Genomic DNA, 11157 nt, shown 5'->3' with positions numbered 1-11157 from the left:
CGTTTAGGGCTACCAGATGTGAAATTTTAAACAACCAGACAAAGACGTATTTTTTCGCTAACTTACCACGACCCAGGACTCGTGGACTGTAGTTAATGCTGAGATGTCCATAACGGAATAAATGATCAGAATGAACGTACGTTAAAAAATCTAAACATCTAGATTTAATTTATTCGCTTCTGACGGCTTCATATATGCGACATATTTTAAATTAAACTATTACTGATCACGTTTTAGTAACCGTAACCATACACATGCTTTTCCAGAAAGCCTTAGCAATTCCAAATTGTATTAATTACTTCTGAACAGATATTTGCATATTTAACGTTCGGTTGATACCTACGACTGGACCTCAACAAATTACTTAAAATCGGACATCTGGCACCTTGTAAAATGATACTAAGTCTACTGCACCTCTCAGTATAAGAGAAGTACAAACTTTTACCGTCATACCGACACACCAGGGCTGCACTGAATAAAACTCCAACTCCCACAATGCACTGGGAGCGCGTTGCAAGCTGTTGCCTGTTCCGAAAATCACTTTGGCGTTTCCTTTCTCCGACAGTTCAAAGACCGTATCTTTTAACCTGTGTTTGAAGGAATGGTTATACTTTCTCAAAACTTTTCCCTGGAAAAATAGTTGTATTCGTGTTGCCATGGCAACCATTAGCCAATACACAAGTGCGTTGAAAGAAGACGGTGACTCCCTCACCCAATCAGGGGCCTCTTTGTTCATGTGCCGCGCAGTGTGCTGTGGGCCGGCGGTGAGAGTGTGGCGCTGTGCTGTGTGGCCTTGCGAGAGGGACCTGGTCATACCGTATTGTAGACAAGAAAATCTTGTCTACTTTGTTGGGATTAATGACACCCCTTTTCAGCAGATCATAGAAATCGTTTTCGCTGATTGCTGCCAGGTATGGGAGGCAACAGCAGCAGTCGCCGGGTCTCCTTTGAAGCAGATGAGAATGACAACATAACGGTGGTGAAGGGCATTAGGGTGAGTTAAGTCAATGGGGAAGACGGGTCTCGGTGACCTTATGCTTGGAAGTTCTGTCGTGTGTTATTCATCGTCCTTATCATGCTCATGTTAATTGACGGCCCAAGTTTATAAAGTCCCCCATCACCTTTGATTGATTATTTGAAAACTTCAAAACACGTTGTGTATACCAAAGTCTTGGCGCTATTCCAGTCGAAAGCATTGGCAATTCTTTACCTCAAAAGAAAGGGAAGTTGTACATAAGGTTTGGATTATTAAGAAAGTCACTCGTTGCGTGACGTCTTTGACAGAAGTTTGCTGTATGGGGTAGTTGACATGGCTAATCAAATAAAACATAGAATCTTAAATTTGAATAATTCAGCGAAGCACACAATAATATGAATGAACTCCTTTCGTCTGGCCAAAAAAAAGTTTATGCAATTGATAGCTGAGACTTTGTCTGCACCTTAAGACAATATAAAAACACTAAATTTTATTTTTAACACTGTACTACATATAGAAAAAACGCATTTATATCCGAAAGTGTGTCCAGTACACATCCAGTACTGATTGTCATAGAAAATAAAACCCTGGGACATTTTTTTCCTAGCATATTATAAGTATACATTTCAAAGTTTTAAAACAAATACCATTCTGCGTTTCATTGAAATTGTCATTAAAACTATAAGCTTTTGGAAAAATGTACTTCAAATCGGTATGACAGCGTTGACTTCACATGAAGGTGACACTATCAGGTGACTTCATGGGAACATGCTCTACACTGAGACAGTAAGTAGTAAATATTCCAGATCAAGTCACGTATGTCACTGGCGATTTGAAATTATGAAAATGAGATGGTCAAAAGAGGACATCAGACAATCAAGTTAGTGTTACTTCTGTATTCACTCCTTATTATTGTTCAAAAGCTTCTTTAAACTTTTTTATAAAGATGAAAAAAATGCAAAACTAGACATGAATCTTTAAATATGGATTAAAATAAGGATTGCATACCAAAGAAGTGAACGCCTGTGATTTGACAATGCACTGGCCTTCTTTTCCATTTTAACTGGGTTTTTAATCCATTATGTTAACTGACCTCTACCTGAGTATTAGGACTCTTAAGAAGTTAGAGAGAGGGATGAATTAGTCTCAACTCTGAAGCAGTTTCCCACCACCACTTAAGTGTGTGAAATGTGACTAACTGGACTTCTGCAGAATACAGAATTGACTTTTTTGGTGGAAGTGGAAATTACATTATGTCCAGCACCTGCATCAGGACACTGGACACCGTTAATTGGTAACCTTTTTAAAGTGTTTCCAGACAGGAGTAAGGCAGCAGCCACTTAATAAGCAGGTTGGGAAGAGAGTGCGATCAGAAGGTCCTGGTATGAATATGGAATCTTTTTGAAGAAACCAAACCAGAGGAAATAGGGATACAATTTATCCTGTCCAAATGTCGATACATTCTGAGCATTCCAGAACATATTGGTGTTATATATTGGAATGACAGTAAGTTGTGCATTCTTTATCATAGATGTAATGAGCAGAAACTTGTTTTATCAAAATGAATCTAGGGATTTGGGCAAAAAGACAAATTAGCACTAACCCCCTTTGCTTTTCTGTTCTCATTTTTCTTTCCCATTCAATGACCTGTAGCTTCTGAGTTTCATAAGAGTGAAATTAATTTCTAAGTCATGTGTTGCACGTGTTAATGATTCAAAGAATAACAAGTTTTAACTTTGCCTAAAATAAAACACAGATGGGTGTTAGATTATTATAGGAACAACATGTTGAGGAAAACAATTATTTCCTTTCTGACACAGTGAATAATGTATTATCTGTCATGTCTACCTGCATACCTGTGAATCTTTCAACTATTCAGTTTTCCTTGTCACATTTTAAGTATCAAAACTCGGATGTTTTCCTGTTGTATGGAGTTCTAGAGAGGAGCTTACTTTTGGACAAAAGTTCTTTCTAGGAACCCACATTTTATTACACTAGCTTCAAGTATTTTTAGAAATGCACTGAATGTACCTCAGGTGTATTTATTAGAGCTTTACAGTTTTCGAAATGATTCCGTCCCTGTGCTGCTGTTCTTGAAAGTGCCACAATTTGGTGTTTGTTTTGTTCGCCACGTAGCACAGTATTTATTTTTGTTTAATGTAGTGCATATTGCTTTCCTTAACATCCATCTGTTGTCCTCCGACAGTTGTCTGAAAATGTCATCAATCGCATGAGAGACTCCTCTCCAGCCCCATCAAGGCCACCGCCACGAGTCTCTGAGTCCCCCATCTCCCCCGCAGGTGAGCCGAGCAGCTGTCGATTCAACACCATCCTTCAGTCACTTTTCCAATTTACCCAGCCATAATTGAACTTCCCAGGCTGTAGTATTGTATTGTAACAGCTCTTTCATTTGCTTTTTCTCTGCTTGATTGTACATTGAGCACTGGCCCTTGCAGACATGATGACTTCTGTTAATTCCTCCTGTATGGTCGTTTGTTCATTTAGAAAGGATTTTAGGTGCAGCAGGTAATAGAGGCTAGGGTTATTTTCGCTGAAGTAAATATTACTCTGCAATGTAATTAAGAAAATTGGGATTGATGTATTTTTAATGGTTGCCCACATATTTTGATAAAACCCCTTAAGAAATGCGTTTTCTTTTATGATGTCTTCAGGGCAAACCGAATGAGAACGTGTGATGTATCCCTCTGCATAGTTTGGCACATTTGCTAAATTTTGTATAATGTCATATTTGGTACATTCCATGTTGTTCTTTGAATTAAAATATTATTTATTTAACACTGCACCCCCTGGAGTAAGAGGTATTATCAGCTGTTATCAGCATTTGGCCTTAGTAGGTTGTTTAAATTTTGCTGTGCCTTTTCCTTCTTTTTTGCCTTGATTAACATAATACATTTTTGTTTTTATATACTAAACTTCCTGTGGATAGAGGCATGTTTAACTGACAGTGTTTCTAACAGTGTCAAAAACAAACATTTTTTTAGTTAAGAATAAAGGGACAAGTCTTCTAAATTCCTTTGTTTTTCCTTTCATTGCATAGTTAAAAAATTAGTTCTTGTGAGTCTGTACCGCCTTTGAATCATCGTTTTATTTCTTTATATAATTAGCTACTTTAAGAATCCCATAATAGCAGAACAAATACATTTATTTTGATGAAAAAATGATTATACATTGCAGAAAACTAACTTATTTGACCATTTAGAATTACAAGAAAAAATGTATTGGTAAATACATTTTTTTGTTTATTCTTAATTTAAAATCGTTTGGTTTCTTAGGCTTTTTTGGAAAAATGTAACTGAAATGCAGTTGTGAAAAGTGACAGAAAGATTGAGTCTGACCTGGTTCATGTCATTAGCTGACTGTGAGCTGTACTGCCCAAGCGGTGGTGCACTCAGATAGCTCAGATGGGATTAGTCAGCAAAGGGTCTCTCTGCTTGCGATGAAACATCCACTCCTGTATGAAACCACAGCTTTCTGGGAGCCAGGAGGCTTGCAGTGACACAAGTGAGGGCCTCTTCACTCCTCCAGAGGGTGTAACTGAGCACTGTGGAGCTTACAAAGTCTCAAAAACGACTAACTTTGATGGATCTGGAGGTCCTTAATGTGAATCAAAAAGTAAATAATTGGTAATTGCAAGTTGGGTGAAAATGAAATGAAGCCAAAAGCAATCTGTTACATAAATCTTCCAGTTTTGTGCAGTTTTGAGAACTCATTTTTCTTATTAATGATAAGGGTTTATATGTTGTTTTATTAGTCGGTATGAAGTCTATTGCATCAATGTTTTATGTAGTAATTTGTTAATATGGGCTGTTGTATGAACTTGCTCCTCCAGTCCTACATTTAAGGTTACTCAGAGATTACATGAAAGTAATATGTAAGATACTTCAACATGGCTTTGTTGAAAAACATTCTTTCTTGAACTGCTTGACAGTATATATTTCATTCGGGTTAGCTTAGCAATGCTTTTCCCCTTTACCAGCACCTAGTGCGAAAGATTACAAGAGGACTAAGATTTGACTTTCAGGATTTCTCTGTGGTGAATTAAATTCATTGTGAATATCACAGAGTCCTCAGCAAAGAATGTAAATGCTTCTTGACTATCTGAGATCAGCAGAGATTGCAAATCGAACTGAAGGCAGTGGAAGAACATGCTGCTTATGGTTGGATCTTTGTATCTTCTCATTTGGAATGATGCAGAGGAATGGTTCAGTGCTTGGTTTCTTATCTCTAGCAGTCCACTGGAAGGCAGGGTTGACATCAAAACATTGTTCACCGGGCATGTTGAAAACTGTTTCGAATCAGGTTTATCAGGGTGACACCCATTTTTCATACAGAATGCACCCAGAGGTTCTCTTTTCCATTCATTGCTAGATGCTGTTCTGAGCTTTTGGAAGAAGTAGAATGTCTAATGTCCAAAACTCGACTGAAGATTTTTTTGTCAGTAGTACCATGGTATTATTATAAATCTTGAGGGTCTTTGCAGGCTTTTCTATGATTTAGCTAAAGTTACCAATTTCTTCTGATTCTGATTAAATTTATGTTTGGCAAAAATAAAGCTAATTATCTGTGGTGTTTATATATGTTTTTTTTATATGTGAGTCAACATTTGACAGCCTTCTAGAACACCTGTACTGTGTTCATGCATGTTAGGCTATATTCATCACACCCATTAGGTTTTGAAGTTTTGAATTGTTATAAAGAGCATCTAGAACGTTTGTGATGTATGGCACTGTTTAATTGAACTAGAACCTTTTAGAAATAGTAATCATAAGATTATGCAGAATTTTAAAATATAATTGTAGTTATTCGATTTCATTGCTGCTGTGTGGTGTTGTAATTTTTCAAAATGCTTTTCTTCAGAAGGTCATATCAATACCTTCTGCATCACTTTTACTTAAGTCCTCATTGTATTCAGCAGTTCAGTTTCACTGTCTGTTCATGTAGGTTTCAATGTTCTGAAGCCCCAATCTGAATGATATACAAGACAGTGAATGTTTTTCGTGCTCGGTGTCCCTTGGAACATGTATTATGTGATATAAAAGACAAGTTTTGGTACCCTCCCTCCACCTCAGAAATGTTCTAACTGCTGACCCGTGGATTGAGAGCAGATGTCGCAGGATGAATTGCAATTTATGTCTGGAAAACTTATTCCAAGGGACAGTTGGATTAAATGTTACAATGGCAAGTGGAAGTTTTATACATAAAAGGGAAATTGGGAACAATTACATGTCCCTCAACATTTGTGAGAGGGTTAATTATTTACCTTTTAGAGTAAAGGATTAATGCTCTATGCTTACAGAGATCTAGAGTGCTCACTGCAGTGTACCATAGGTTTGTCCCCCAATGATTTGTATGATAAAGATGTTGATTTTGTAGTCTTTGTTGGATGTTTAAAGGTTTCAACCAGCTGAAACATAGCGTTTATAGCATCAGGGTTCAGATGGATGGCCAATTTTGGTCTCGGAAAACATTCTTTTGTAATTGGTGTTTTTTGTTTCAACAATATGATGAACTACATAGAACAAAGCAAAAAAGGTGACGTAATCATTTTGTTTTATTTAGGATTTTAAAATGTATTATTAAAACTTTAATTAGGATTAAGATCTGTAATACTTGAAGGATATTGGATGTAAAGGATTAGGATATTTCTTTAGTCCAAATATTTTATATCTTGCCATTACATTAAAATGTTTTTCTTACAAAGTTTTTTAAAATCTGCACCACTCATGACCTGAATGTATCTGAAGTCACAACACTTTTTTTCTTGTCAGTTTTGTATAAATTGTAATTAGTTGTTTTAATCCTCTCTCTAAATGGCACTGAAAAATTCTGGTTTGTTATTGAGTCCTGTGTGTTTATAAAGATACCTGGACATGTGATTTTTTTCTTTTCTGCCGAGATTGAGCTGTAATAGAGGATCTTGCTATAGAGGATCTCCTGAGCTGCAGCTGGAGCCTGCCAGTGGTTTAATTTAATTTGTTTCAGTTTTAAAATAACACTCTATGCCATTTTTACACTTGAAAAACAACATTAAATAATTGCTTTACATAATTGATCACTTGAAGAAACCTGAAATGACCTTTTTTTGATCCTCCTACATCTGTTGTTCATTTTTGATTGAATGTTTGTCCAAAGAAATAATTCTGAGTACTTGTTATTCGGATTCACATTACAGTGACACAAAAGGTCATTTCAAGGTTACTTTGCAAAAGACAGTGTAATATTTGACTGAGAGGTTCATTTCAAGATTGGGAGTTTGTGTAACTATTTTCATCCATGAAGAGAGACAATCATAGAACCAATTATATGGGTAGCTGTACTATGATGAGCAGTCTTTGCATGATTATTAAATCAGAGTTCATGTTTTCAGAAAGACAAATTACAGTAGTCCTTATTGTAGTTCTTTATCCACTATCATCAAATGTCTTCTCATACTCCAAGATTCACCTTAACTGTTGTAACAGCTTCTTATTTTTGACGTTTGTCTTGAGGTTGCACCGTAAGTATATATCTATTTGGTATAAATATCTGTTTTCAGTTGATTTATATTGATGTAGTAAGTAAGCCACAAAGGTCTACTTGTATTTCAGTGACAGAGGTTTTTAAAAGTTTAATCACCATTTTAGTTTCAAGTATACCTGTTGCAGAGTCTTTATTTTGCCTTGACTATAAACCTCATACAACAGTTATTGTGTGACTGAAGTTGTTTTGAACAGCACTAAATGAACTTTTACTCTGAGAATTAGTTAAGATCACTTATAGTGCAATGCTTTACTTAAATCTCCTCTCCTCATCCACATTTGCATGCTAGGAAGAGAAATGCTCTTTTCTGGTCTCAAATTCAAATTCAAATTAAGTACCATGCTCTGAAAAAGTGCTGCGTTTTTCCACTGTAGTGTAAAAGTGCTACAGAAACACAGTCCTCCAGAATTGCACGTTTCCTAATTTAGGTATCTTTATATAGTTTTATAAGATCTATTTATATAGTTTTATAAGTGTTACATAAGTAACATAAGTGTTACATGACAGTCAAAAATGTCTGTGATCTCACCTCTTCCTATGCAACAAAGTGATGGTTCCTAAAAAGTTATTTCTAACATTTTACTCCTATTTACTGGTGTGAAGGGCCAATATATAATAAGGTTTAATTTTGAAATATCGGTGTGCTGTAGTGCGCTGTGTTCTTTTAATAACATCTTAATTACTAATTGGTCTTCTGTAGTTGAGTTACATTTCTTGAGGTTCAGCAGGTGAAATCAAAACACTGAAGGAAAATGATGAATTGTAATTTATCTGATTGTAGAGTATTTTGAAAATTCATACCTTATTGAATGAAATCACCTACTTGCCAGAAATTTTGCTAGGGTGACTTTGTTGACTTACATTTCCTTTCTGCGTAATTGCCAATAGATATTTCTATATTCTGGTTTTTAGAATGCTTCATCTGAAATTACAAATCCTTTCATCTTTCTCTACAGCACTCAGAGTTGTAATCATTCAACACACTGGCTTGGTGCACAGACCAATTTCTTTTAAATATCAAAAGATGACATTGTACTTGAAGGGTCCTTATAAAAATGAGTAGTCATGGTTCTGTTTCATCCCTGCATAGAAACAAGACAGCGCTGCATTAATAAGAAATAGTTATTGCTAATGAGGTTTGCATTAAGGATGATTTTTATTCAACAAGGAGTCTCCTTTTTGCAGCATAATTTAATGCACTGAGGAAGATTTAGTGGTCCAGATCTGCTTTCCATCACGTCAGCACAAAAGGAAGAGACAAGGTTTATTATCTCACACCTGCAGCTGCTGCCTTTAAACAAGTGTCACTGAAGCACTCAGTCAGCTGTCAGCCCAGACGGAGTGGGTTATAGTTCTTTTACAAACCTTCCACTTTGCTGTCTATAGTGCTTCTTAAAAAAAATCATAAAATGTTAAGCAGTGGATTAATGTTAAATATCAAACAGATAAATTAAGACTGCTATTAGGACACAGCATAGTTTTATTCATGTCCAGAATAACAAAATGGTTATTTAATAAATGAGACTACAGCAGCACTTGTATTTGATCAAAATGCATGTTAGAGATAAAGCTATTGTCATAATCCCTTTCTTTCATTCTGTGACGGGTTGGTCTTTAGGGCAATCCACAGGTTTTATAGATCACCTTAAATCAATTTGTAAAGACATGATACACATGTTTTAATCCATTAAAATGCTTTTTTGGGGGTTTAATTAGTCATGAATGTCCAGCTGTGGTTGTTGAGAGTTCAAACAGCTGGGGTTTTGAAGTGTATTATTGCAATTTTTTTAATTATATCATATTGTACTGCACATTCATGAATGAAATGTTTTTTATATATAGTAAATACAATAAACTGTAACATGATTTGAATATTAATTACCACAATTGTTGTAGTAACTAATGACTCTTAATACTTCAGAAAGTTTCACTGGTCCATGACAATTTCATAATGCACTTTGAGAACACCTACAGTAGCTCGATGTGGTAATGACAAAGTATTTTAAAGATGGTTTGTGTTTAAAAAGTACTAGTTATTTAACAGTTTATCTGATTGCAATGAGCTTATTAAAATAAGTGTTTATGAATGTCAGTGAATCAGAGTGCTAGCATTAACTGTGACTGGCACTCAGCCTGGGTTTCGCAAAAGCAAACCTGTGATACTGTGCAGTGATTAAATAATGGTCAAGATGGAGAATTCTAAATCTTTCATTTATACCTTTATAAATATTCATCTGCAGGCTTTCAAAGAAAGGGATTGGATTTTGTCCTAATAGGTTGCCCAGAAATAATAGGAACATCCACACTTTCACAAAAATCCTGCTTTGTTTCATTTGAAGAATTTTCTATCTGGCAGCTATGATTTTTCCCAGTCTGTTAATTAAGAGTGAATATCAGCTATAGATCTTTCAATGCATCAAGGTTTTTGGATGACCAGTTTAATATAGTAAGCCGTAATGTAGACTTTATCCTTCCAGATCCCATAGGTTAATAGAAGTCCTGATAAGCAATATATTTCACTTAGATCTATTATCTCACTTTCTCATGCCCAGCCGAGATTGAGAGGAAAAAAGTAATTTGGAGACTGCAAGTAACTAATCTTTTAAGGCTTATGTGTCCTACTCAGCATTGACATTGGACCTGTTTGTAACCTCCAGTCTATAAATTGAAGTTCCTTAGTTGACTAGATGTAGGTCATACAAAGTCCTTTGCATAATAAAGTAATACTTAACAATATCTTTGTGTGTAGAGGAACTGAAATACAAGTAAGTAATTATGCATTTAGGAAAATTGCATGCAATCTTATGCTTTTTCTAACCAATAATTTACAGTGAGTGAAATATACTTTTGAAAGGTGGGTATAAACTGAGCTGAAGCATTATTGAAAGTTATCCATTTTGATGTGGAAGAAGATTGGAGAGGAAGGGTACTCAGCAATGGCTTAATGCTTTGAATTACTTTTGTAAAAGCATTGAACTGTTGCCTATCAGTGATATTCTTGCCTACCTCATTATCTCAAATTGAGTCAATTTGGCTTTTTACGTAAAATAAGGTAAACATTCTTTCTACAGATAGACAACATATATTTGCTTGGAACGAAAGGTGCTTGAATTGAAATGTGAAATGGCATAAATGTTTTTAAAGAAAGTTGATCTGTCATGCCTTCTTTTTCTGTAAAGTTCAGCACCATTTATTTTAGTTTGGCATAGAAAAATGAGCACCTGCATGTATGGCTGTCGGAAAAAAAAATATTTTTTTAAACAGGTTTTACCTGTGTTGTGCTTTATTTAAGCCAAAAAACATAGTGTCAACACAGACTTTGCTGGAAATGGTCAATTTATATAACCTGTGATGCCACAGGGGGTGTTGTCGCAGAAGGAACATATTTTCTGTGGCACATCAGATTTTTTAGGCATGTTTGCCTGTACTAAGATGGTGGAAGAAAAATAACAGCACTCAAAATGGTAACATTGCATAGTTACGGGAGCAGGGGACATGTATGCACCCTATTCCAGGCTTAATCAGTAGAGGAGAGACCTGCGAGAGAAGGTAGAGAAAGCTCACTACGCTGGAGCCTCTGTGCACTGTTGTGAATAAACTGTTGTTTATATTGGTGAGCTAAGATTAGGGAAATACAGAAT

The 11157-nt window shown here is 35.7% G+C and overlaps 1 protein-coding gene across 1 annotated transcript in view; it reads left to right on the top strand.

The window, feature by feature from the left end:
• Positions 1 to 745: 745 nt before the first annotated feature.
• chchd3a (coiled-coil-helix-coiled-coil-helix domain containing 3a) overlaps positions 746 to 11157 on the top strand; it is a 118704-nt gene continuing 108292 nt past the window's right edge. Inside the window, exons 1-2 of the mRNA XM_088923330.1 lie at positions 746 to 994; positions 3183 to 3276. Of these exons, the coding sequence (XP_088779456.1) occupies positions 914 to 994; positions 3183 to 3276 (175 nt within the window). The 5' untranslated portion in view covers positions 746 to 913. The remainder of the gene's footprint in view (positions 995 to 3182; positions 3277 to 11157) is intronic.

The sequence above is a fragment of the Atractosteus spatula genome, chromosome 8, assembly GCF_055471065.1.
Source record: "Atractosteus spatula isolate fAtrSpa1 chromosome 8, fAtrSpa1.hap1, whole genome shotgun sequence".
In the NCBI taxonomy this organism is placed as follows: Eukaryota; Metazoa; Chordata; class Actinopteri; order Semionotiformes; family Lepisosteidae; genus Atractosteus; species Atractosteus spatula.
Note: the sequence above shows the minus strand (reverse complement) of the source record. Positions and strands in the feature narration are given on the sequence as shown.